This window comes from Camelus ferus, chromosome 4 (genome assembly GCF_009834535.1).
Source record: "Camelus ferus isolate YT-003-E chromosome 4, BCGSAC_Cfer_1.0, whole genome shotgun sequence".
In the NCBI taxonomy this organism is placed as follows: Eukaryota; Metazoa; Chordata; class Mammalia; order Artiodactyla; family Camelidae; genus Camelus; species Camelus ferus.
This window is the reverse complement of record NC_045699.1, coordinates 27123619-27151421: the sequence shown is the minus strand read 5'-3', so window position 1 is coordinate 27151421 and position 27803 is coordinate 27123619. Positions and strand designations below refer to the sequence as shown.

At 37.0% G+C, this 27803-nt stretch overlaps 1 protein-coding gene and 1 long non-coding RNA gene across 7 annotated transcripts in view; one reads left to right on the top strand and one right to left on the bottom strand.

The window, feature by feature from the left end:
• PTPRD (protein tyrosine phosphatase receptor type D) overlaps positions 1-27803 on the bottom strand; it is a 1875912-nt gene that overhangs the window by 120761 nt on the left and 1727348 nt on the right. For 3 of the 6 annotated variants that reach the window (XM_032477693.1, XM_014552397.2, XM_014552398.2), the window contains 3 exons: positions 22558-22648; positions 17327-17536; positions 10787-10947 (listed from right to left, as the gene is read on the bottom strand). In XM_032477693.1, the coding sequence (XP_032333584.1) occupies positions 10787-10947; positions 17327-17536; positions 22558-22648 (462 nt within the window). Of the gene's footprint in view, positions 1-3330; positions 3346-10786; positions 10948-17326; positions 17537-22557; positions 22649-27803 lie in introns of all 6 variants that reach the window. The other 3 variants (XM_032477694.1, XM_032477695.1, XM_032477692.1) reach the window with 2 other exon arrangements.
• LOC116663117 lies at positions 1734-27803 on the top strand. Its single transcript, XR_004319169.1, has 4 exons — positions 1734-2161; positions 19447-19630; positions 23601-23654; positions 24653-27803. It is a non-coding gene; the product is annotated as an uncharacterized LOC116663117 (long non-coding RNA).

Below are 27803 nucleotides of genomic sequence, written 5' to 3'. Positions count from 1 at the left end.
ATTCCAAATATGGATTCTAGCCATCTCCAGGCTGGAATCATAATCCTAGCATCTCACCCCTGCCCAAAACAAATGCATTCTAATTGGGGAAGGGGTGCAACAGTGTTGGGGAGCTTTCCCTTGCTCTTTTGGATATGACTGTGGTATAACTCATCAGTGTTGCTGTGGTAATGGGCTTGCATTCAGTGCCACCCTGGTCATTCCATGGTTAGCCAGAGGGCTCCTGTTACATAGCCTTTCTTTCCATCTCTGCTCATCTGTATAGGATAAAACCAACCAGGGGATGAGGGAAAGATTGACGCAAAGGGAAAGTACACTTGATGTGCTCAAGTGCAATGCCTTTGACACAACATCCTCAATAGAATGAGATTTTTTGGGTGAGTCATGTTAGACACCTTGCTCTTTCAGAACCTTGGATTAACCTGTCTCAAGATTTCCTGTTTCTACCCGAAAAGCGTCAGGTATAGCCTTAGGCTAGAACATGCTGCCAAACCATTCTATCAATCAGAGGAAAGCAGTGAATTGGAGGCGTGCTGCAGATAGTGGCAGCTTGAGCTATTTGGAGTGAAAAGTGAGGAGGAAAGGGAAAGAAGAGATGGAGGGCTGGTGAGAAAGATAGGAGAAGGAAGAGAGAAAGGGGCTCAGAAGACCATGCGGAAGAAGGATATGATGACGACTTTCATTGTAGATAAATATCCCTGTGTTTATGCTGTGGGTGTTTGCCTCATGATACAGAGATACATTTTACCAGTGACGATGAAGAATTTAAATGGGTTAATGAAACACTGAATGTGGCCAGTAAATCAGTCCCCCGTGTTACAAACAAGTGGTTGGCCTTCTCACTGGAAGTGATCCCGGTGTCCCTTCTCAGGTTTTGGTCTTTTCACACAATTTGGCACAGATACACTTCTTTACTGATGTGTCAGACCCAATGACTAAAACCTGGATTTTTATCTCTGCAAAATGGCTCTGCAGTCTTTCTTGGAGGATTATGGAAACTGTGTGTAGAAATGGGCAAGGACACTTGTGCTCTCGCAGGTGTTGTGGGACATCCTCTTTCTCTTCTTTTTCATTGAGGCCAGGCTGAGTGACAGTGAGTAGGAGATAAAGAAAAGGATATTCTCTAAAAATGTTTAGTCAGTGTCTCCAGTGCCAGGAAAGTTGAAAATCACATCGTGTTGTCTCGTGAGTCTTTGAAAACCCAGAGCATGGGACTAAAATTACAGTTTATACTGGTACTAAGTGGGAGGGGTGACCTGATATTTAATAACTAACTTCTCCCTCACTTAATCTGTTCAAATAAAATAATCTCCAAGAAACCAGATTCCAAAAATCCTAGGAAAATCAGCTGTTTAAATTTTGTTTTGTTTCATTTGGTTTTGATGATCACAACATGGGCACGTCTGGATGCCCACACTCTTTTAGCACATTTTTTTTAAACAGAAATGTGCTAAAATGGTTGTTTTCTAACGAAGAATTTCTAAGGAAGGTTTGCAAGATGCAAAGTTTGGTCATCATCAGTAACAACTGTAATGTTTAAAAGGTGAATTTACTGTTGCAAAGTATTAACTGGCACACAGTGGTCTAAAATAAGGCCCAACAGGAACATAAAGAGTAAGTCCCCCCCCCCCCATGGGTAGGTTTTCAGAAATCACAGTATTCTCATTTTCAACTAGAAAAAAAGCAACAGATAGTGACTAGAAAGAGATAATTTTTGCCTTGCTATGTTATTTTTTCTATTAGGATTATAGAGCCTAGGGTAAGTTTATTTCTCTCAGTGAGAAGTATTTACCATGTACAGGGGGTATATGGGTAAAAAGGAAATAGAAGATCACATAGCATTTCAGATATGGCGGAAGCTGCTAATACAAATATATGTGTATGTTTGGGGTGTGAATAATGTACAACAAAAATGCTACTCTGTGGTCTGAGTGGGGTTTTATTTTCTCTTAGTCTCATCTGGCTCTTTTCTACAGGTAAACTGGGGAGCAAAAACAAACGGAAATTGTCTGGAAGATCATATCTATTTGGAACAAAGATATTCAGACAGATGGGAACAGACTTTTGGAAGAAATATATTAATTGGAATATTAATATTTCAAAGAAATCGGTTTAAACACTGTAACCTCCCCTCTGCCACTACTGATGTGTATCTTCTTGGGTAAGTCAACTACAAACCTTCTCAGTTTCCTCACTTATGAAACAGGGGAGGGAGGCTTGAAGACGGTATCCAGCTTTTGGCCTAACTCATCTTAACAGAGTAAGAAGGTAATGATGGAATTGTGAGATGTGGACAGCGTTATAATAAGAACATAGATCTCTGAGCGTATTAAGTGGGTTCAGAGTGTTTTGCTGTTTTGCCAAAAAAAAAAAGACAAAACAAAAAACTGTTTTGTGTTTTTCTGCAGGATTAGTGGCAAGCACACCTTCTCAGAGGTAGTCAGTCTCCTGTCAGTGAAAGTGTAATGGAGCTTGCTGACCAGAGCTGAGTAACATTAGGGAAGATAACACAGCAGTGATTTTCAAACCTCACTGTGCATCAGATTCACCTAAGAAGGCTTTTTAAACTGCAGGCTACTAGACCGACCCCCAGAACTTCTTATTCAGCAGGTCTGAGGTCGGAGGGCCAAGAATTTGTAATTCTGTCAAGTTCCTAGATGGTGCTGACGCTGTTGCTACTTGTCCAGGGACCAATGATTGAAAACCACCCGACTGAAACATTGGGAGGAAGACAGGTTAGATGAGCATTGAGGTTCTTTTCTTAGTTTAATTAGAATTGGGAATTCATGTCTATCCAAATGGATAGATACATAAATATACTGGTATGAGCAAGACAGCTGAAAGCTTAGATTGGATAAATAAGCAGGATAAGGTGGTATTATTATTATTATTATTATTATTATTATTATTATTATTATTATTATTATTATTAGCAGCTGGAAGACAATAGAAAATAATGTGGAATTAAAAGTTTTCACTAAGGCATTGCCATCAATATTAGCAGTGAAAATGCTAGTATTCATATATAAGATGTCTTGAGATCAAATTCCGAGTAAAAACAAACAAAACAAAACCAGAATGGCTTACATTAACACATACAGATTCTCATTTAACGAGAGACTGGTTTTACTACCTTCTAAATTTAGCTTTATATAAAATAGATTATCTATCTATATATATATTTTACATATCTTAGGCTTTGTCCATCTTCCACTTTGTTAATTGCATCTTTTATATTCCAATCTCCACCCTTACCCCCTCAATACCTTCAAAGTCTGCCCATATCTTTTCTGTACTGAGCATTCAAGGGGTTTGTTTTCTATTCCTCACCTGTCAGGTTTACTGCTCCATTTTAATGCAGCAAAAAAAGAGAAAGAAAGGCTAAATGTTAGTTGGCCAATGGTTACAACCAAGATTTAACAGTGCTCACAACCAGGGACATATAGCTGACACATATTAGAAAATGACAGCATATCAAAATATTCGAAGGTCTCTAATCATGAAGCAAACGGAGGACATGAGGGTACATGGCTAACTGAAGCATTTGTGTTTGTGTGTTAATGTCAGCTTCACTTCTGTTCATCAACCTACAAAACACCGCCACAATTACATCCCAGCAAGTGTTTGATGGTAGAGATGTAATTTAATTTTTATGAAACATGCCATGAGAAAACGACTAATGTACTTAATGGGAATATAACATTATTCCATATAAGAAATTTGGTTCGTTTAAATTAGTCTTCAGTTAAGAGGTACATTATTCCTTTAATGATACAAAATACCTGCAAATTGCACTGACTGCACAAAAATGTGCGCAGTTGTATAATACGCCACAAGGTAATAAAGTGGCAGAAATGATTTCTTGAAACACCTTTAGATAGGTGACCATAAATCTTTATTTCCAATAAAAGATTAAAATACATTTTCAGTTTTGGAAAATATAATACTCATCATTTTAAATCTACAGAGCATGACCCATCTATATAGCTGCACTAATCTGGAAAAATATTTTACTACCAGCCATAGACATGACAGGTATTTTCCTAGTCAAAGAGGCACCGCTGTCTGTGAACACATCCAGCCCATGCTCACAGACACTTTTGCCCGTTATAATATGTGGATTGATTAAATAACCATGTTCTTTGTGCAGTGTATATCCTTTACCTGAAAAGAATTCCTCTAACCAATCTTCATGTTGAGGCAAATTGCAAAGTATTTAGTGAGTTCTTAGTTGCAAAAATAAAGGTACCACATGTACCTCAAAGCCATTAAGATATATACCCATGTAGCTAGAGTATCTGGCTTGAATGTAATCCAGTTCATTTCTTTTTAAAAATACAAAGTCTACATTTAAATGGTAACAAATACACACATACAGAGTGAATAATGAAAATGATATCAAACACACTGTTTAATTCTTTTTATTATTAATTTTAAAGTGATTTACTTGGTGGTTCCATGTTTTTGAAAAGTCTTACATATGTTTCTAACTTGCTTATTTTTTAATTGTTGCATTCTATATTAATCTTTTGTTTTCTAAAATCCATTTTTAATCAATGAGATCATCAGTGAATCAGTTGTAGGAAAATACATTCCTCTGGATGAAAGAGAAGTACTTCCCTGAATTGTCAGTTTTGTATATGAACAGGCTGTTGAATATTAGGAATGAACAAGTACGTAGTCTGTAATTCACTCATTCTGCCACAGAAATGTCAGCCTCACCCCACATATGGGTACGTATTTGGTGCAAATCGCTAAGTTTAGAGGCTTTTAGAAGTGGTGTATTTAAATTGCAGGTTGAGGGTTATATTACAGCTCTGGCCAGTCCAGATGACGGTGATACTGAGTGATAGTGTTAAACTCAGTTCCCTCCGCTTGTTTACTCTATTGACTTGCGTATATCTGGTTAGTCAATATCCTCTGTGCCATGCATTCTACTAGGCACAAGGGATATAATGAAGATTAAGATGTAGCCCTTGACTTAACAGTTTAGTAGGGGCAGAAAGTCAAGAAAATGGGCAGTGATAGTAACTGGGCAGTGACACCAATGCAGTAGGTTCTATAGTGTAGGTAAATAGAAAGTGCTTTAAGAGCGGAGAGAGGGGAACCCCAAGGCAGCCTGAACTGGTAGAGAAAAGAGAACAGGAGTGGGGCACTCAACAAAGGCTTTCATTTAGTAAGTAGATCTTAGCTTACTTGCAAAAGCAAGCCAGGCTGAGAGGAGGGTTTGTGGGGGTGAGTGGAGAGGCTTTCCAGGCTTAGGGAAGGACCTACAAGATACTCAAAGGCTAGAAGGCACAATCAGTCAGCATTGCCCACTGTGGATGGTCGTGGTGGCATATTTTCTTCACAGCATCTCAGAATACTCTGGACTGTGTGTCTTTGTCTTTCTTTGATGACACCTTGGAAATACTAAAGAGATAGAGCCCACAGAGAGCCAATGCTGGACCGGGGAAAAGGTGAAAAAGCTGAAGTCTATATATATTTTAGTCATATCTACCTGTTTACCCTCTTTGCAGTGTCTCATTGGACTATGCCTATTCAAGGATGTTGATTGTGTCTAAACCATGGTTTACCTCTTTGCAACCTCCTAATTCATAGGTTTTTCCTTCTCTGGTACATAATAAATACTTCTCATCCATCTTTAAATGCTTTCCATAGAAGTAAGTTAACACTTTATTTCAAAAATATTTTCTATAGAAATAATTCCTGGACAGTTCTAGAAGTAATGACTGAAAAGCCTTACATATGTAACAGGTGTGCAGGGTAGATGAACATCTAACAGCATTCAATTTTATGTATTCTTACTTTGTGGGGTGGACAGATGAAGGGCAACATGGAGTCATTTGAAAACATACACAAAGTGGAGTCAAATAATATAGTATTAATTCTATTACTTGTTTTTATGTTCTCAGATTATAGAACATTGTTGTTAAAAAGTTCAATTATCTAATATACATACTTAGTTTATAAATGAAGAAACTGAGGCCCAGAGTGTTAGCATGGCTTTTTTTTTTTTTTTTTACTTGAAGTATAGTTGATTTACAATGTTGTGTTAGTTTCTGGTGTACAGCAAAGTTACTCAGTTTTATCTGTCTATCTATCCATCCATCCATCTATTCTTGTTCATTATAGGGTATTACAAGCATATTGAATTTAGTTTCCTGTTTTATATAACAGAACTTTGTCATTTATCTAGTTTATATATAGTAGTTGGTGTCTGCTAATCTCAAACTCCTTATTTATCCCCTCCTCACATCCTCTTCCCTTTGGTAACCGTAAGTTTTTTCTCTATGTCTGTGAGTCTCTATTTTGTAAATACATTCATTTGTGTTATGTTTTATATTTAAATGATATCATATAATATCTTTGACCTCACATAGTATTAGCTCTAGTCTATCCACGTTGCTGCAAATGGCATTGTTTTATTCTTTTTTATGGCTGAGTAGTATCCCATTACACACACCCCCCCCCAACTTCTTTATCCAGTCATCTGTTGATGGACATTTAGATTGCTTCCATGTTTTGGCGTTTGTAAATAGTGCTGCTGTGAACATTGGGGTGCATGTTTCTTTTCAAATTAGTGTTTTCTCTGAATATATGCCCAGGAGTGAGACTGCTGGATCATATGGTAAGTCTATTTATTTTAATTGAAGTACAGTCAGTTACAGTGTGTCAATTTCTGGCATACAACAACAGGGTTAGTCATGCATATATTTGTTTTCTTTTTCATTATAGGTTATTACAAGATATTGAATGTAGTTCCCTGTGCTATACATTAGGACGTTGTTTGTCTAGTTTATATATAGTAGTTAATATCTGCTAATTCCAAACTCCTAATTTATCCCTCCTCACATTCCTTCCCCTTTGGTAACCATAAGTTTGTTTCCTATGTCTGTGAGTCTCTATTGTGTCTTATTTCATATTCCACATTTAAGTGGTATCATGATACTTGTCTTTGTGTGACTTCACTTAGTATGATAATCTCTAGTCCATCCATGTTGCTGCAAATGGCACTGTATTCTTTTTTATTGCTGGGGAGTTTTCCATTGTATAAAATATACCACAGCTTCTTCACCTAGTCATCTGTCGATGGACATTTAGGTTGCTTCCATGTCTTGCCTGTTGTAAATAGTGCTGCTGTGAACACTGGGGTGTATGTATCTTTTCGAATTAGTTTTCTCAGAATACATGCCCAGGAGTAAGACTGCAGGATCATATGGTAAGTCTATTTATAGTTTTTTAATTGAAATACAGTCAGTTACAATGTGTCAATTTCTGGTATACAGCACAATGTCCCAGTTATTCATATACATCCATATAGTCATTTTCATATTCTTTTTTTCATTAAAGGTTATTATCATAAGATACTGAATGTAGTTGGTTCCCTGTGCTATACAGTATAAACTTGTTTATCTATTTTATGCCTATTAATATCTTCAAATCTCAAACTCCCAAATGTATCCCTTCCCATCACTCTCCCTAGTAACTGTAAGATTATAACTGTAGTATGTCTGGTATTTTTCTTTCTGGCTTACTTAGAATGACAGTCTCTAGGACCATCCATATTGCTGCAAATGGCATTATTTTATTTTTTATGGCTGAATAGTATCCCATTGTATAAATATACCACATCTTCCTTACCTAGCCATCTGTTGATGGACATTTAGGCTTGGCTATTGTATATGGTGCTGTTGTGAACAATGGGGTCAGTGTGTCTTTTTGAATTAAGGTTCCTTCTGGATATATGCCCAGGAGTGGGATTGCTGGGTCCTAAGTGTGTTTTTAGTCTTTTGGCTGCACCAAACTACATTCCCACCAACGGTGTAGGAGGGTTCCCTTTTCTCCAGAGCTTCTCCAGCATTGTGAATGATGGCCATTCTAACTAGTGTGAGGTGATACCTCATTGTAGATTAGATTATTGAGCATGTTTAGGCATGTCTTCACTGAAGAATTGCTTGTTTAGGTCTTCTGCCCACTTTTGTTACGAAGTTGCATGAGGTGTTGATATAGTTTGGAAGTGAAGCCCTTGTCAGTGACAGTGTTTCCAAATATTTTCTCCCAGTCTGTAGGCTCTTTTGGGTAGAAAGTTATGCTAACAAATATAGCCACGTAGTCATAGAGCTGGGACTTGAACTCAGGTTTCCTGATAATTTCCAAACCTTGCTATATCTTACCTCTGCAGTTTATATTTTGTGATCATTGTTCATATCATATAGAGAACAGAATTTCAAATGCAACATCATAGTGCAAGCAAGTTGTAACACTAATGACTTAGAAGCTGTATTTTACTTAGCTGAAAGCTCAGAGGGTATTTTAAGGCCCTTAGAAGGCCTCAATGATACTGTTTTGTCATTGATTATTAGTCAATGTATTATAGGCGATGTAAAACAAAGTCAGATGAGTTGATTGTGAGATAAGGATGTGCTAGTCCATGTTAATATAATAGGAATAAGTCTCCTGCGACAGCTGGATGAAATATTTTATATGGACAAACCATCCATAGATAATGGGGTGTATATGACAATCAAAATAATGTAAGTCAACAGTATTTCATTCATTCTGGACTCATTATTTGCATACAGGAAGTGACACACTAATAATAGTAAAACATTCAATTTTGAGCCATTATGAATGACTTACGTACAAACGGAAAGGCACCTAAAAAGAGGGACACAGTCTTTATTATGTAATTGTCTAGTCAGAATCCAAGCTATAAAAGGCACTATTCATTGGCTATAGAAGATTTTCTCTGAAACTGCTTCGTGAAAATCAGGAAGGACATTGTTGGGTGTCTGCTTGAATTTCAAGTCAGGAATGTTCTTTACTGCTGAAGCAAGCATTGCTATTTCAGAAATGCTTCATGGGCCTTCAGATGGTTAGCTAAATATACTCAGCATTCGAGGATGTGTGCATTTCTGAACAATTGCATTAGACGATGCTTACATATGCACACACTAAAATTCAACTTTTAAAATAAGATGCCCGTTTTTTCAAGCACATGTGGATAAAGAAAGCTTAATTTTAAATCTTTTAAAAGTTATCCAATTTTTTCACAGTTACTTAATATGGTCAGGCAATACAACTGTCAGCAAGCACTTATTTTCTGATCTGGTTACTCCCCCAGCAGGATGTGCTGTACATAACAAAAGATACTGGCTTTTTTGTCTGGACTTACCCAGGGTGTCTTATTCTGGGGCACATGGGGACCTCATGCTTCCTGCCCTTAGCTCTTACGTAAGAAAGAAGTTATCAATACACACTGATAATAAAATACAGAGTGGAATGGGAAGACTGAAGCTGTCAAACTAAGCTGAAAAAGCACGTAATTGAAGGCTAAACTATGTTATGGCATGGACAATTGAGTGATCAGGATAAAAAGCTATGATTGATGGATATTTCTTTCACTCTTTCCAAAAGAGGACAGGCAATTTAATGAGTTATGGGTATGTGGTTCTTTAATTTGTCCCATTTTTTTCCCCTCAACCCTGGAATAAAATGACATGTAGCCTCATAAGAGAAAGTGTTTTCAAAGGAGAAGTGTCTTTAAAAATATTTTTTTGAGGGAAGAGAGCTTATGGAAAAAGGACTATGCCAGGTACATAAGTAGAATGTATTTAATAAAGGAATGCAGGTAGAAATAAACCCAATGAAGGCAGCTACATGGTCTGGAAAATGAAAATAAGATTGTCAGATTAAATACGTAAATGACCACCGTAATGAGGAAATTCTCCTCTGAGTCAATGTCAAAATTATGGCGAGGGAAGAAGAGAAAACGAGAGAAGGATAGAGAGAAAACCTATCTTATAGTTGAGGAAAGAGTATTTTCACAGTAGCATTCTGAAAGATAGCACTACAAAGGAAAATGAGAACACAGATGAAAGTTTCATAAAAATAAAAAACCTGATAGAAGCAGACATAATCCTTAGTCATTCTGAATGTTTAAGAATGTATTACATATGTTGTTAATTAAAATAAATTTGTATATTTAGAATACATTTTTTAGGCCAAGAAGGATTTAAGAGAAGAAGAGTTACTAATGTCCTCTATCCAACTGACTAAACAGAGAGCTAGGGAAGAAAAATCTAGCTTATATGTAAGGGAGCCCGAAACGAGATTGACAGGCGATAAAGCGTGGGTTAATGTGAATTATTTGCATCCTAATTGTAATCAGACACTAAATCATACTGATTCTTGGAATATCAAGATGGAGGTTGTAGATATATTTTTAAAGGAAAATATCTTGCATTTCTTCTTGGATGCAAATGAGAATTCACTACTGAAGATGTACAAATACACATTAGAGGAGTTTTTCCCTTTCCTTTCCTTCTTTACTTCTCTCTTCCTTCTTTAAATCTTTGACCTTTAGCTACTTATTACTAAGGTTTGAGAAACAGCCATGGGGGAAAGAAACCCTCAATGCACGTGCAAATTGGACTTCTGAAATGGAGCCATTAATCATCTACAAGAATCCAGGATGAGCTTCCTTAAGGTCATCTGCCCATGAATGTAATGACTTCTCAACAGTCAAGTAAAGACCTCCCACTGCTCAAACTATTATCTCAGAAGATGGAGGCTGGGACCTGTGCCTACTTGGCAACAGAGTCTATGCCACACACACAACATGATTTTAAAGCACAAAATGTAAAGACTGTGCTTAACAGTAGTAGACACATTTCCACAGTGATTACTGGAAGTATTTCTACTAATAACCACAGAAGGATGATAAACTCTTCAAAATTAAGGCAGCCCCCAACACGACAAAGGAAATACTGGGCAAACTTACCTTTTATAAAGAAGAATAGCTATGACAATGCAGATAATAAAGACCACTGCAAGGACAGGACCTACAACCCAGATCAAGCCTTCTTCTTCATCTGTGATTGGCTGTGGATCCAGATCCATTGACACAACGGGGTCAGAGTAAGGGCTAGTTGCATACATCTTCTGAGGAAAAACAGAGTCTGTGTTAGTTATAAAATGATCACGTTCTAGGTAGTATCTTTAGTGTTAGAATAAGCAAAGATTTAGGACATAGTGGATTTGACAATAAGTATGTAAAATAGTGTTAGTGAAGAAGGAGAGGGAAGGGGAAGGAAAGATGTTTTACAATCTAACTTTCCTTACAGAGAAATTTTTTTTATAATAAAATCACTTTTCACTAGTATAAGTTAAATTACTCCATAGATATTTTTTACACTAGGATCTGTATATTAAATGATCTTATGAAGTGTAAGTACCAGTAATTAATGAGCCCCAAAATGTTCAATGAGCCACTTATAGGCTATCCAGTGCTATGTGAAAAAGCAACAGAAATGTTACAGTTCCAGCCCCCAAGACTCAGGTAAGGAAACCAAATTTAAAAGGTAAAAATTTATACAGCCTAATGTCAGTATTTCATTAAATCTTAAATTATGTAAGTAGTCCTAAGAGTTGTGCATCAGTTAGAAAATGAAAGACAAACAATGGACAAAGTCTATAAGTTTCAAAAGAGAAGCCCAATGTTCAGATTCTAGATGCAAGAGGTATGAAAGTGACAATATGGTTGTCAAGAAAAAAAGTTCATATTTTATTTCAGTTACTGTTCAGAGGCTGAGATGATGATTCTCAGTAGACAACTGATGCCAAAATATATACCCACTCCTGGGTATATATCCAAAGGAAATGATACCACTATCTCAAAGAAATATCTGCACACCTGTGTCCTTTGGATGACTAGCTGAAGAAAATGTGAGTTACAAACACAGTGGAATCGTATTATTCACTCATGAAAATCCTGCCGTCTGTGACAACAAGCATTAACCTGGAGGGCATTATGCTAAGGGAAATAAGCCAGACAAAGAAAGACATATACTCTATGGTTTTAAGAATGAGTTCTGAGGCTCTACAGGGCAGCAAGGTGACTATCTTAACCTGAAGGTTGCTGAGAGTAGATCCTAAATTCTCACCATACACACGTAAGAGTTAACTGCTGTGAGGCAATGACTGTGTTAATGATCTTGATCTTGGTAATCAGTGTGTGTGTATATATACATACAAATACATAAAGTTAGCCATGCATTCTAAATACGTACAACCATTTTTGGCAATTAAGTCCTCCATAAATTCAGGAAATAGAATAAAATAGGCTATCTCAGAAGAATGTTCTCTGGACTCTGCCCCATTTTAAAGCAGTCTTTTCCAAGAGAACGGTCCACATCCATGAGCTGCCTTACAACTTGCTCCCCTTGCTCCTCATCTTCTCACTTCAGCACCACAAGTGATCCTATTTCCTGGTTTGGTTCGCCTAACTGTCTTTTCCCTTCCAGACAGCTTTTCCCGATTTGCCATAGTTGATTAAGCCTTTTTAAAAACTCCCAGCTCTAGCTCCCTTAATTCTTTGCTCCACTGGTCCCGTCCTAATCTTTCCAGTGATTTTGTCTTGTTCATTGTCTCTGAATCCATCCATGTGCCAGCATTCTTAAATTCTGCTCTCTGCTAGTCTCTGTCACCCTTCTGTAGCAAGGTGAGCCCCAGCTTTAAGTACTAACTCTATGCAGATTACTTCACCACTAATGTTCCTTACCTCAGAAACGCTGCTACATCCCAGACCTTCATTTCCAATTCTGAGAGGTTCCTACATCGAACCTCAAATTAAGAATTGCATGTGTTATTTCCCTGCTTCCCAGATATGCCCTCCTGCCTCTCAACATCTAGGAAAGGAAAACTACTGATTTTATCTTATCAGTGATCCTCAGGTCTATCCACCCTCTTTCCAGTCTCATGGGTACTTTTCTCAGGGCCTCCTTCATGGTCATCCAAACCATATCAAGAATTTCTTCTAACAGTCTCCACTGCTAGAGTTATTATGCTAAACCACAGCTGTAAAACCTCAGAGGCTCTATGGTGGTTCCTAAATAAGGTAGACATCTACGCATGGTTTTAAGGGCCTCCACTGTTTTGTTTTAAGCTTTGTTACCACATAGAACATATACCACCACAGTAAATTTCTTGCTACTAACTACTCCCCAAATGCTCTGTTCTGTTTAACCCTCTCAGTTTCCAAAACATTTTAGCTCCCGAAATCCAACTAATCTTCAAGGCCTCAGATTCAGCCATGTCTCCTTAATTGGAAATCAGCCATTTAAAAAATGTAGGTAAAAGTAAGTTCAAAAAATGTAAATAGTCCTATTTGTTGTTTTAGTGGTAGTGGCCAAATTCTGTTTTTGGTTTTCATTTGTGTATATGCCTCTTTGAACATGAAGATTTATATACTGCTTGTATGCTTAGAGCAGATAGTACAGAACATTGCATTTAGGGAGCTCCCAGGAAATCTTTCAATAAATAAAATACTCACTTCTTCAAATGACTGAGATTAATAAAACATGAGTAAGCACGCTCACTTTTCTATGATCAGCAAATTACTTTTACTGTGCATTAAAAACATTAGACCATATATTGTGAAATTACGTACAAGCTCAGCAGTCAATCTGGAGAACACACGCCCCCTAAATGCTTCCGTGCTATATTCTTCCCATTTTCCTCGCTGTGCGCAGCAAAGAGCTAAACTAGACTTTCAGACATTCTGATGCCTCAAAAGACAAAAACTCAGTATAGTTCTAACCTTCTTAGAAGCAGCTAAAAAAAGAGAAAAGAAATGTTCTGAATAAGGGTTTACACAGAGGACTTGGCAAAGACACTATATATCCAAGAAACATGATTCTTTACTTAATTGTTCTGGTTTATACTTTACCCTTTCCCTTCTGTAGGTCACATTCAAATTGTCTGGCAGACCAAAATAAGCAAAACTCTCTGATTTGGAATTCTTTTCCAAGAGCCTTTGAGATGATAACCTTGGTCATCAGGCAAGATGGAAATCTGAGCAGAACTTTTCCCTAAGTACATAGATTTCCAACGAAAATCAGGAAACAAACGTGTGAAAATGAAAAGAAAACAAAATCATAAAATGATAGCTTGTGTAAAGTACAATTTGTTCAGTATGTGGAGATATGGAAAAGAGTAAGCCTTTGGTCACTCGAAACCAGTTCTTCGATATTCTTAACGAGGCAGTTAATTGAGGGGAAAGCTCAAGTCACTGGTGAGGTGGTAGATATTTTTTGTATGCAAATTATCAGCCCGCCCTGGGAGTGGTTAGCCACTTTACTAACAATCACTTAGGGAACATAAGACTGACTATCAGTGCTGACATTATACTAGGTGGATACCAGTGTCTTCTATAAAGTAAATGCTTACCTTAATACATAAAACATAAAAGAAATGCTGTTAGCTCTGAGAGAGATGTTGAAAAAAAAATGGAAAAAAGGAGCAAGTCATATACTGTATATTTGGGGAAAAACTCCTAATTATATATAATCAATGAAACAGTGAGATGGCAGAGTAAGGGAAGGGCAAACCCCTCATCAGTGATGATGCATGGCAATGCTAGTAGAAACATCTGTGAGACATTAAACCAGAATCTCTGACAGTGGATGATCTGATGAGATTTCTCTGTGCTGGGTTCTCTGATCTACATCAATGCTCTGAAGGTGCTTTCTGAAACATCCTAAAGCTATTTAAAGAGAATTATTTTCAAATGACATCCTGTGCACAAAGGTAAACCAGGCAGAAAGGCTGCCTTTGTGTTTTGATTTTCTACCAGGGAATTCCTTCAGTCATTTGAAGAGAAGCCCCCTGTACATACCAAGACCTGATGTGGAGAAATCTTTGACGTATCTCAGACTTACTATATAGGGGAAGGGCTCATTGTGGCTCAGCCTGGTTGCCACAATGGTCAATTTCAGGCCGCATTAGGTATAGTTTAGAATATGTACAATACATGTTATTGTGACAGCCACTTCAGAATCTACCCCCCAACACCATCTACAGTTTCTATCCCTCTAACATTCATAGCAACTGAAGCATAAAGCAACGTAAGAGCAAGATGCATTACATGAAAGAAGACGACTCATTATTTAGAGTACCTTGAAATTCTCTGTTCTATTGAATTATTTTCTAACTTTCTTGCCTTTTCCCTGATAAAGTCACTAGTAAATTGCTATAATTAAAGAAGCAGGCTGTGCTTGCCTTTTCCTAGATAGAACTTCCCTATGAATCTGGGTAGAAAGCACTGTGGCTCACTGGCAGTTATGTAGAATAAGATATGTTCCAAGTACCTGGAAATATGCTTAATTACAGAGCTTGTTATCACACACGCTGCTGTCTGTTAGACACTATGCAGTGTGTGTGTGTGTTTATATATATATATATAATCTTTCTCTTTTTAAGTCATTTTAAGAGGATAAGGAAGAAAATGTCAGTGATGACTTATCACCTTCCTGTACAGATGTGTGTCACATCAAAAGGTCTCAAGAATCACACCCCTATGAAAATAAAAGGTATCCAAATTGGAAGGGAAGTAGTCAAACTGTCACTATATGCAGATGATATACTATACATAGAAAGCCCTCTAGTCAATGAAAAAAACTATTAAATTTAGCAAAGTTGCAGGATATGTGATTAATACACAGAAATCTGTTGCTTTTCTTTACACTAATAAATATTTTAAAAAATCCTATTTTAAAATCTCATCAAAATTAAAATACCTAGAAATAAACTTAATGAAGGATACAAAGGACCTATACTCTGAAAACTACAGAACACTGATGCAGGAATTTGAAAATGACAGGAAGAAATGAGAAGATATCCCATGCTCTTGGATTGGAAGAATTAGTATTGTTAAATTGTCCACTACCCAAAGAAATCTACGTATTTAACATGATCCCTATCAAAATACCCATGACATTTTTCACAGAACTAGAATAAACAATACTAAAATTTGTATAGAACCACAAAGGATCCCAAACTGCCAAAGCAATCTTGAAAAAAAGAGCCAAGCTGGAGATACCACACCCTGACTTCAGACTATAGTACAAAGCTACAGTAATCTAAATAGCATAGTACTGACACAAAAACAGTTGGATCAACAGTAAAGAATGGAGACCCCAGAAATAAACCCTATGGTCAATTATTCTATGACAAAGGGGTCAAGGATATACAATGGAGAAAAAACAGTCTTTTCAACAAGTGGTGCTGGGAAAGCTGCACAGCTACATATCAGAGAATGAGATTAGAAAATTTCCTCACACTATATACAAAATAAACTCAAAATGGATTAATGTATCAGAAGTAAATGTAAGACCTGAAAGTATAAAGATCCTAGAACATAGGGAAAACACTTTGACATAAATTATAGCGGTATTTTTTTTGGCTCTCTCCCCTAAGGTGAAAGAAATAAAAGGAAAACATTGGGACCTAATTAAACTCAAAAGCTTTTGCACAGCAAAGGAAATTACCAACAAAACAAAAAGATAACCTACAGAATTAGAGAAAACATTTGCAAATTATATGACTGATAAAGGGTTAATATCCAAAATATATAAACAGTTCATACAAATCAATATCAAAAAACTAGATAAGCCAATGAAAATGGGCAGAACACCTTGAGTAGACAATTTTTTGTAAGACATACAGACAACAGGCATATGAAGAGATGCTCAACATCTCTAGTCATCAGGGAAATCAAAACCACAGAGATATCACCTTAAATCTGTCAGAATGGCTATCATCAAAAAGACCAGAAATAACAAATGTTTGTGATGTTATGGAGTAAAGGGAACCCTGGTACACTGTTGGTAGGAATGTAAATTGGTATAGTCACTATGGAAAACACTATGGTGATTAATCAAAAAACTAAGAATAGAACTACTATATGACAGCAATTCCACTCCTGGATATGTATCTGAAGAAAATGAAAACATACTTTGAAAAGATACAGGCACCCCAATGTTCATAGCAATATTATTTATAATAGCTGATATGGAAGCAACCTATGTGTCTATTAACAGATGAATGAATAAAGAAGATGTGGTACATATACGCAATGAAACAGTATTCAGCCATAAAAAAATAAATTCTGACATTTCCAACAACATGGAGGGCATTATGCTAAGTGATGTTAGGTCAGAGAAAGACAAACACTGTATCATATCACTTATATATGGAATCTAAGAAATAAAGCAAGCAAATGTATATAATAAAATAGGAACAGACTCACAGATAAGAGAAAACTAACTAGTGTTACCAGTGGAGAGTGGGAAGCAGGGAAGAGCATGATAGGGGTATAGGATTAAGTGATACAAATGCAAAAACAAAGTAGTCAGCCTGTTACCTTCAAGTTAATGAAAGCTCATGAGAAATAACTAGAATATACCTATGTGTCCCCAAATAACCATATTCTGATGAAAATGTCTAAGAATACCATAGGAAAATGCCATCACAATTAACTTACAGACTCTGCGTGCTCCATCACCGCTAACACAAAGAAGACATATTCTTGACCACTTTGGAGTTGCTTGTTTGTAAATCCTCCATAATGTTTGTCATCCCCCAGGGTGAACTCGGTGGGAAGGACATCAAAGTGAGCAGCAATATATGGCTTTAATTCTACTTCTCGCCCATAACGGATGCTTCTGCGTTTCCTAGTTATCTCTTTAAGCAGCTTAAGGAAAATAAGTGGGAAACAGAGAAAGAAATGTAAACAACAATAACCCAACTTAATGACAGTTTAATGGGAGAAATTAATTCAGGACTGAAAACAATCTATCCACATTTCATGTAATATGTCAGCATCACTAAATCTCAGTCTTTCTAGTTTCCAAATGCCTGTTCTGTTGTTAACGTAAGGCACTGTACTGCAATTGTAAGGCTGAGGCTATAAACACAGGGCAGTTAGATCTCTTACTGGTAGCTCACATCATTGTCTGATCTAATGGAATCATGTCAAGGAACAACACATTATAACTTGTCTATGGAAAAAAGTAAGCTTGATTCACAAAAGCTGTCATGCAAGCTTTATTACTGCTACTGATTAAGCAAGTAATAACCCCAGATAAAGCCATAAAAACCTTCAAAGACCAACATTTTGGAGAGATTAGTACCATTTTAGATTGCTTTTCATAATGAGATAATTTGTATGATGTATAGTCCCTCAAAATGAGCAGAAACAGGATCTGATGAGCAAGTTTTAGTTGATATTTTAAATAGACTGTCTCTTGTTTAACAATTTCTGGCTTGACTTGACTCCTTGATTAACCATTTGGGGTACAATGCCTCATATTTATCATGGCATCAACTTTTTCTGGGGCCAATAGCTCTCCGGAGAGTTTGAATTATCTTGCTAGGTGATAACAGGCAGGGTAGAGAAACATTAATTTTAATATTATCCTGAAGAAAATAAACAAACATGTATACACACAAATCTTTCATGTATTTCTAAAAGAAAAAAAAAGAGATTATGTTTCAATACACTATTGTTTTGTATTCACCCTTTTATCAGGAGAAAATCACATTACTGATATTTTATGATAAATAATTTCAAAATGCTGTTTGTTATATGTGCTCTATTAAATACTGCTATTTCACAGGGCTTAAAAACAGACAAAGAAGTCTACAGAAGTCTGGGATGCCATTTGCTGTAAGGGGCAATTTAACAGGTTTTTTAAAACAATTCTGATTTGTCTTAATATATTTACAGAAAATACTATGTGTATCTGAGACAGTAGCACAGTGAAAGCCAGGTTTCTGTAATAATAATGGTTGCACACTGATTGAACACCAAATCCTTACTTTAGGAACCTCGTGGTTAACTACAGTCTCTTTAACATAGAGTTGTACATGTGCTTAGCTGGTCAAAACTATAACCTAAAAATGTAGAAATCACTCTTTTGTTCATATAGATAATTTGTGTCCTTGTTTTTTGAATATTTATAATGTTCTACAATTTTCTGTTAAATTTGAGTTTATTGATAAATGTAAGCTCTTTTATGAAAACCACAGTAGACTTGTTTAGCAAATTTGGACCATCCAATGATAACTTAAGGTGGACTGCTCAGCTGTGGATCAACTGAAGAGTAATAAAGATAAAGCAACTCCATGAAGTTATTTAGCACTGCCTTTCAGTCCTACATTATTATTAAAAAATCTAAATCTAAAAATTTAGGTTTTCTTATAATAATGATGATAATGACAATGATAGGTAATATTTATTAAGCACTTACTAGGTGCCAGGCAGTGTTCTCAGGAGGCTAAACATGGATTGGTTCATTTGCTCCTCATAAAAACCCTATTATATATAGGTTATTAGTATCTTAGTATCCTTATTTTTTATAAATGAGGAAACAGAAAAGAAAGTGACAATACTGGATTCAATTGGTGAAATAAAATGAAATTACACAGAATTTTGTCAACCGTATTTTTGTTTACTTAATGGCTGCACAATATCAAAGAAACAAAAACGCAAACTTTAGGCTAAATTAATACTGTTTTAACTCAGTCTATACTAAAATAATTTTCATGTATCTACTTTCATTAAGACAGATATATGTGTACTTAAAATTTCTTTTTTTCTAGATTCTTTTACTATTACTTTGAGAAGGACAAACGCACTGCAGATGAGCTGAAAAGCTTTTTGCAGCTGGCTAGTCAGAAATGTTTACCATCAGTTGTTTACGCGAGTGTGTCTCCTCTTCTACATCACTGATCAAACCCCACCTGATCAAACCCCACCTTGATTTTACTCATATTTCATATGTAGGTAAGTGTCATAATTTATCCATATCACTGTCACCCTCATGAGTACCTTTTGCTAGGGTTTCTTTTGTAGATACAGAAGAAGTACTTTAAAATAAAAGTATTTTAGCTTTTTGGTGTTCCTTCGACCCAATGCTGCCATTCATTAAGGTCAAACCTGGAACAGCAACCCTGCCTTTGTAGGTTGGTTCCTGTGTTACACTTTAAATGGGTCAAGTGTACTCAGATGACACTGAAATGAGCCAGTACGTTGCAGTTACAGCCACAAATGACCACGTTATTTTATAGCAAGCCTTTAAACTACAGTGTGATGAAAAGCTTATGATATATTACAAGACTTGCCCTGAATTACATATAACTAACATTTTAGGAGTCATTTTGACCAAAATTCTTTTGGACTATCAATGTCTGCCCTGCCCAGTCTGACTTTCACAACTAAGAGTTCCAGTCTGTGAATTTATTATGTGAAGATTATCCCCAGACATAGGATAAATGAGCTCAATAGATAATATTGAGAGTGACTCTGTTTTGAAAGCCTCTTTATATTTTTATGGGCCTAGATGTGAGGCAGACATGTGGAATCCCCTTAGGCCACCATTCTATTCAATGATGTGGTTTCAACCATTTGAATTATAGGCCTTTCTAAAAAATCACTTGGTCAAATACATTTAAGAGAGAACACTGCTTTGTCAAACCTGGCAGTACCAAGCTATAGATAAAATTACTACAATGCTTTTATTATCCATGGTAGGGGGAAAAAAAACCTGTCTGCAGGGATCAGAAACTGGATGAGTAAGCACAAAGTGAGGCCATAGCCTACTTTCCTTTATTCCCCTCCACAATAGTTACAAGATGTATTGGAGGTAATTCCAGAAGATATATTGAGGGCTTCAGTTTTTTATCAGAAATAATTTTCATTTTCCAGTCAATGCATATCTTATTTCTTCCACCATTAATTCTACAATGTGGTCTCAATTATATTAGTAAGAAAAGTGGGAAACAATCCATCCTGACCCAAAATTTTTGAATTAATAAAAGTTCTTTATCAAACTATTATACAGATTAATGCACCACAACTTCTGGGATGATTAAAATGACCCTTTGTTATGGGAATCAGCAGCACAGACCCATAGAATTTAATTGCAAGAAAGTTCAATCTCACATAGCTCTAAACTTGACTCCATTAATGTAGCTGTGCGTTTTGGAGGTTAAAACCTGGCTGGAAGTAAGCTTCCTCTTACTTCCAAAGACCTCTACTTCTATGGAAAGCTTTTTTAAAAAACTATTTGATGTCATTTTTGGCTTGGGCTTGGATCTTAATTCCTTAAAAACTTTTTTTTTAATATGTAGAGTCATAGATTTTACAAGTTGCCTTTGCATGTTAAATCCAATTCCAACTGAATTCTGTATTTCAGCTGAGAACTGATGAAAATAAAGATTATCACAGGATTAACTGATTAGTCAGTTACAAGTAAAACATGTCTTTCTTCAAAATGTTTACAGACCAGCTCATCAATTCAGATACTCAGAGGTATTCCTCTGACATACTAAAAAAATGACTTTGTTCCTTTATTAACAGCAGAAAAAAATGTGTAACAAATTATGTGACATTACTGAGATGGTGTCTGATTTTACACTCCTTCAGTGCTCATGTCATCACTAAACAGGGACACAAAAGCATAGTCCTAACCTTGAACTCATCTCCTTCGTTACACCCGATCAAAGTTTAACTTAGACAAATGAAGTGGGTAAAGAGGAACCACACTTCTAGGGATGACATATGTCTGCCAAAAGAAGCTAACAGCCCTTATCTCGAGACATCACAGTCTCCTTAGTGCAGACATGTATGAAATAAACATCCCTTCCCTGTAACGCAGTTAAGGAATTTCTGCTTTTCTTTGGTCTGTTTGCAGGAGCAAATTTGAGGAAGAGAAAATACCTAAAAATTACAGGTTGGGTTATAAGATGTAGACCATGTTGTAAATAAATCCAAAAAATTAAAACCTCATTATTTCCCCTAATGGGGGCCTTTTCATTTGACTTCTGAACTGATTCAAAGTAGAATCTGTTAAAATGGTAATGTCTCCCCTGTATATTGTTTCAAAATGCGAACCCCAGACATTAACTGGTGGTGGCCCTCTGGGAATTGGCTTAACAGTTCTGATCACAGTTTTCTCATCTAACAGAAGTACGTAGAAGTATGTAAAAATTGGGTATTGTTCTTCAGACTATATTAACTTTCAAAAAATTTCAAAAAAAATTTTTTTGTAAAAAGACTACCAATGCATCTACTGTTAAGATTTTAGAAATTAAAATCATATTATTTAGTATTTGCCCTGGTTTTTTGTACCATATTTCTTGCTCAGCTCAAAAATCGGTGATTTATTTATTTTTTGCCCCTGAAGTTACATGCATTTTTGATTCTGAAATCCTATAAAACATAGAATAAAGCAAGCAAACATGCTAATTAGTAGAACTCTGAGAAAATAGTCAAGAGCACAGTAGGTCATGTGTTGAAGTCTGGTACAAACTGCAACTTAGCATTTGTAACGGCCTCAGCTTCCACTGCACTAATGAAGCGGACCTTGGAATTCGACAACGGTGATTAAGTCTTTGCTGACAATTTACTTCACCTTCCACACCTCTGTATCATGTTTTATAAGGTGCAAGGGGCAAACTATTAAAAATAACAAAGATTAGATAAGTTGTAAGCTTTACAGCAGCTTAATGTCTTTTAATTAAAACGAAAGGCTCTTTGTTGGGACCCCTAGAGCATGCTCATAGCACTGAACCATCCAACTAGCGAGCTGACCAGCCAGACATGTAGAAGTCAGCACCGGGATTCGAGGCTGAAAGGTCTCCATAGAGAGGAGAGGTGTATTTTAAAGATTAAATAACTAATGAAAGACACAGACAAAAACACATAGTTACCTCATCTAATTCCATTTCATCTGGACTCTCCCATGGCTTGATAAATTTCCCACGAGATTTCTTCAAAGGCACAATTATGATGTAGTAACCTCTGCACAAGAATGGATAAACAAAAATAAGGTTAGTTCAGAGGGTAAAGACAATGGATATATCCTTAAATCTTCCACAGACCAGTGACTGACACTGAAGGCAAATTATGGATATGGAGTGACTTATCCATCAATGACAAATAACTACCTGTTTGTTCAATTTTAAAAACAACAGGGGTAGACATTTATGTGTGACTTCAATGGGCTTGTATGGTAATATCAGCATGGTTGACTGTCTTTTATTAGTTTTTATAAACAGAGCAGGAATAGTTCGTTAGTACCCTGTTGCTGGACACACAGAAGGCTGGTATATTACCACCAAAGGCTGCTGATCCAAGTATTTTCTGTGACATTAATTTATAAGAGGATTTTTTTAAAGAGCATGTGTAATAAAAATTGCTCTAAGCTCATACAAATTCCTGGACAATGATGGTGATTATTGTATTTATACACCCCAAAATACTTTTTATTTAGATAAAATATTAAAAGCATAAAAATTACTCATCATCTCACAATTATATAAAGATGTGAAAGTTCCCCTCTCTTTCAAGGCATCGAATTGCAAACCTTAAGTACTTCAGAAATTTGGGGACAGTCAGTACCTAACAAAGGGCCTTCAAAATAGGTATCAATATAATATATCTACTGGAAGAGACAAAAGTAAGTGAGTCTTTACATTGAGAATGGTCAACTACAATCTATGTATAAAGGTACACGTCCCCAGACAGATATGGGTTATTTGTAAAGTTTTGTAACTTCCATATACTATGTACCTTGCTCCTATATTCATAGTTAGGGACTCTGCTCATACTGATTTTTGGCAGTAACTATACAAGGGCTTTGAACATAAGAGTATAATAATAGTTAACACATTAATCACATCCTACTTTTCACGGATTACAGTAAAGGCGTAATCTCATTTTGTTTGCTCTCTCAAAAATTCTTTATGGACAGGTGACAGACAAAAGACAACTCCACAGAGACGGAGTAACTGCTCAAGTTAAAACAGTAAGTAAACCTATATATATCTTACTTATGGCAATAGTCTGTTCCTTTGTTTCATTTACTCGGTATCATAAATCACTTCTTAAAGACTGCATAGATTTTGTGGAAATTTACTGTGGAAATGAATACACGTACACACACTTTTAGTAGAGGAAGCTGACAAGGGTGAAAGGGATGAGAACAAAACGCGTGCTGCCAGCCTTGCATCGTACTGTATTACAGAGACTAATGTCATACACAGGGAGGCCTGTTTATACTTATCTCAAAGCAAATCCTGTCATAAAACTCAGAAAACCCTGTGTGATGTAGTACTCTGTTTCCCTAAACAGACTCTGGAGCAACACTGTCCAGCAGGGTAGCTGCTAGCCCCTTATGGCTACCGAGCACTTGAACTGTGGCTAGCCTGAACTGACAGTATAAAAGACACTGGTTTCAAAATCTTTGTATGAAAAATAAATGTAAAAATATCTCAGCAGTCATGTTTTAATAGTGGTCACATGTGAAAATGATGATATTCTTGACAGATTACATAAAATAGATAATTAAAATTAATCACATCTCTTTCTTCATACTTTTCACTGTAGCAGCCAGAAAGCGTAGTATTTCTCATGTGCTCTCATTACATTTGTTGGGCAGTGCCGATCGGGAGTGTGCTGGTACAGAATGTGGCATCTAGAGAGATACCTGGCCCAGAATTTGGCCTCTGCCATTAAAGAGCTCTGTGAACCTGGCTTGATCATTTCATATCCCTAAATCTCAGTTGTATATTTTGAAAAATGAGAGTAAATTGTATTCATTTATTTCCCCAGAGTAACAGTCTGATACTGAGTGCTTAACCCAGTATGTGTCACATAGCACTGAGCAGATGCCAGCTGCTGCTGGCTTGTACTGATCACGATGGCGAGAGATATGCATCTGATTACAGACGCAATAAGATACAGTGAAATTCCCTGAGATGCAGATTAAAGGACCTGTCAAACCTTTGTTTCTCCCTGATGCAGAATTTGAGCCAAACCAGACTTTAGCAGAAGCCTCTCTCCATGGTGCTCTAAACAACTCTCCAACAGACTCATGGGCTCATATTACTGAACCATCCATTTTCTTTCCTAAAAATAATGATGATGATCAAGGAGGGTCCGGAGAAGGAAGAGTTGGAGTGTGTGTAAGCAAGGCCAGTATCTTTTATTTTATGATCCAGAGTAAGCTGCTGCTTCTTCCTACCCTCCAAACACCTGAAGGATTTGCCAAACAAGTCCATCATGTTAAATGAGCAAAGAGAAGAATGACAGGGGCTGCAACCTAGTGCACAAAATAACACTGTGATGTACTTGAAAAACACACTTGTTGGAGAACACCTTGCTGTCACTCCCAATCGCATGAAGTCAGGACAGCTTCTCTTTGCCTAAAGTGATGATACTGCACATGATCAGAGACCCCCATTGTTCTCATTCAGAATCTTGCAAATCAGACTGAAGCTGATGAATTCTATTAATTTTGCTTCTGCTTTCATCCTTCAAGTTGCCATTCTTGTACATGAAAAAGAATCCATCCTTTCTTCTGCAGCACTCCCCAACTATTCTTCTCATTTGTGGCTCAGATCAGTACTGAACAGCCTCCCCCACAGCCATTAATTTACAGCATGGCTGGAGCCATAACCTTTCCTCTCACCATCTGTAAAGCATTCAGTGGGAGCAAAGTGGAGCCTTCTTCAAAGCCACTCTCACCCACTGAAAGAAACAGGGTTTTGGGAATTTGGAACTCCTGGCTCTAAATCCATGCATTTCAGCTGTATTCTCTGCATCTATGACTCTGTAAACACCCAGGTATTCGCCTTTCCTGAAGCCTAGCTTCCCCCGAGGATGCTGCTTCCCTCGCACACTTCTCCTGCGGTGGCTGTTCGTTCATTCCCTCCTTCTGTGCCCATGAATCTCAGATTTAGGGTTTGGGGTTTCTTTCCTGGTTCGCTGTTGCTTCCTGCTGGCACCTTTTCCCTCAACCCTTTTGCTAAAAAAACAAAATATGCCCCTCTTTTTTCTAGTTCATACAATTCTACTATGTTACGGTCTTATCTTACTGATTTCTGCCATCTAGCAACCTCTTTCCCCCCAAACTCTGCCATCATTCTGGGTGATTTCAGCCTTCAGAGAGCCAGCCCATGCACCACCCAGGGCTCTCAGTTCCTTGAACACCTCTTTTCCAAAACTCACACCCTCCAGCTCTACCTTAGCTGGAATCTGAGATTGCCTTTCTCTATTCCCAAACCCAAGGTGCTGAATACAGCTTGAGAAATAACGCAGAGGGTACAAGGATGCCATACGTTCCTATTCAGCAAACTCAGCTAGGCCTTCAAACACGGCTGGCTGTCCTCCCACAGCTTCTGTGGATAACTAGTCCTTCCATTCTTCACAACACATTTTTGAAACTTTCTCCCCTGGCCTGAAACCTTGGATATGTCCATGCTTCGTCACTTGAAGATGGCCTCATCTCTTACATACAGAGAAAAGACAGACGTTCAGACTAGAATTCCCTCATCCTCTGTCTCGCAAATGACAAGCCTCCCTATATCTCTATGCAAATCCCACACACTTTCCTCAGCGCAGTAGTACTGCCTCTACTTTTTAAGGCCAATCACCTTTTCTTGAATTGGCTCCCACCGCTCACTCTCTTAGGAAGTTCACCATAGACCACACCCCTTTTCTCCCCGATATCTCACCTTCTTCATCCTCCTTGGATTTTACCCTGTAGCTTTCAAAATTATGTGAAAGACAAAACAGACCACATCTCACTCCAGTCATCACTTCCTCTCTCCTGCCCTTTACTGCCCCAGTTCTGAGAAGAGCTCTGTGTTCTTGCTGGTGTATGTGTATCTGCCTTCCATTCGCTCTCCTGTCCCTGTGCTCTAGCCCCTGCCTCACATGTGCACCTCACTACCTTCACCAGGGTCCTCAGTACTGCAACTAAAGGAGCGTTTTTGACTCTCTTCTTCCTTGATCTTTTACAAGAATCTAAGTGTTCATAAGACTCTCCTTGAAACATATTCAGTTATTTCTAAGAATCTATTTATCTCCTCTTTATTTAATTCGCTTACCATGTCTAACCTTATTTCTTTAGCAGGATTTATTATCTGCTACCCAGCTATTCAATGGTGGAGTTCCTCAAGGATCTGGCCAAAGATTTCTCATTATTTCTGCTTTTCTTCCCATGTGATCTCATTCCAGCTCAGGGAATCATTTACTCCCTAGACACAAATTAGTTATAGATTCATATCTTCAGCCCAGAACACTCCTCACAACTCCACAAATTTACCTTATTCCAACTCTATGTCTAGATTTCTATGTCAAGAAAGTACCTCAAATTTGCTGTAGTTAAAACAAAACAAAAAATATGCCTTGAAATAAATGCTCTTCCAATAGTGCACCATGATCCATTTTAGTGCACGTGCTATAAACCTATGTGTTATCACTGACAGTCTGCTTTGACTTCCTCCCTCTCTCATACCAAACTACTGCAAAACTCCATCTACTTCCAAACAGAAACCTTCCTTGGCCTCTGATTAGATCAATCACCCCTAACGTACAGTCTCAATGAAATAATTTTTAGTCCATAATTGTCTTACACGTTTAAAATATGTTTGTATATTTAGAAACATGTTGCTACAACAGATGTACATACAATTTCCCCCAAAGTTGCCAACTTTGCCAGTTTATTGCTTTTTCCACTGAAAAGTGGAAGAAGGTGAAGTAGGTAAATATCAAGGATTTATGCCTCTCCTAGATCAGGTAGTCAAAAACAATTTAGAGTCCTTCCCTTGCATTAGAACATTCCAACTTGAAACTTCATCAAGCTTTTTCTTTTTCCAAACCGGCAATGGCATGCCCAGAGTTCACAGAAAATATAAATTCCTTACTGCAGAAGTCTTTTCAAGCATACACATTAGTGATCTTAGTTCTAATCTCATGAGGTATTAAGGGTGATATGATGACTGATATGAAGAGTAAAGGAAGAACTAATATGCACACTACAAATTCATTAACCAAATCATATGAACTGAAAGAACTTTCTTGAAATGCAAAAAAACCCATTTTTTTTTTTGACACAGATCAGCTCTATGTATGGGTAAAATTAAACTTTACACTGTGTTTGCCTAACTCA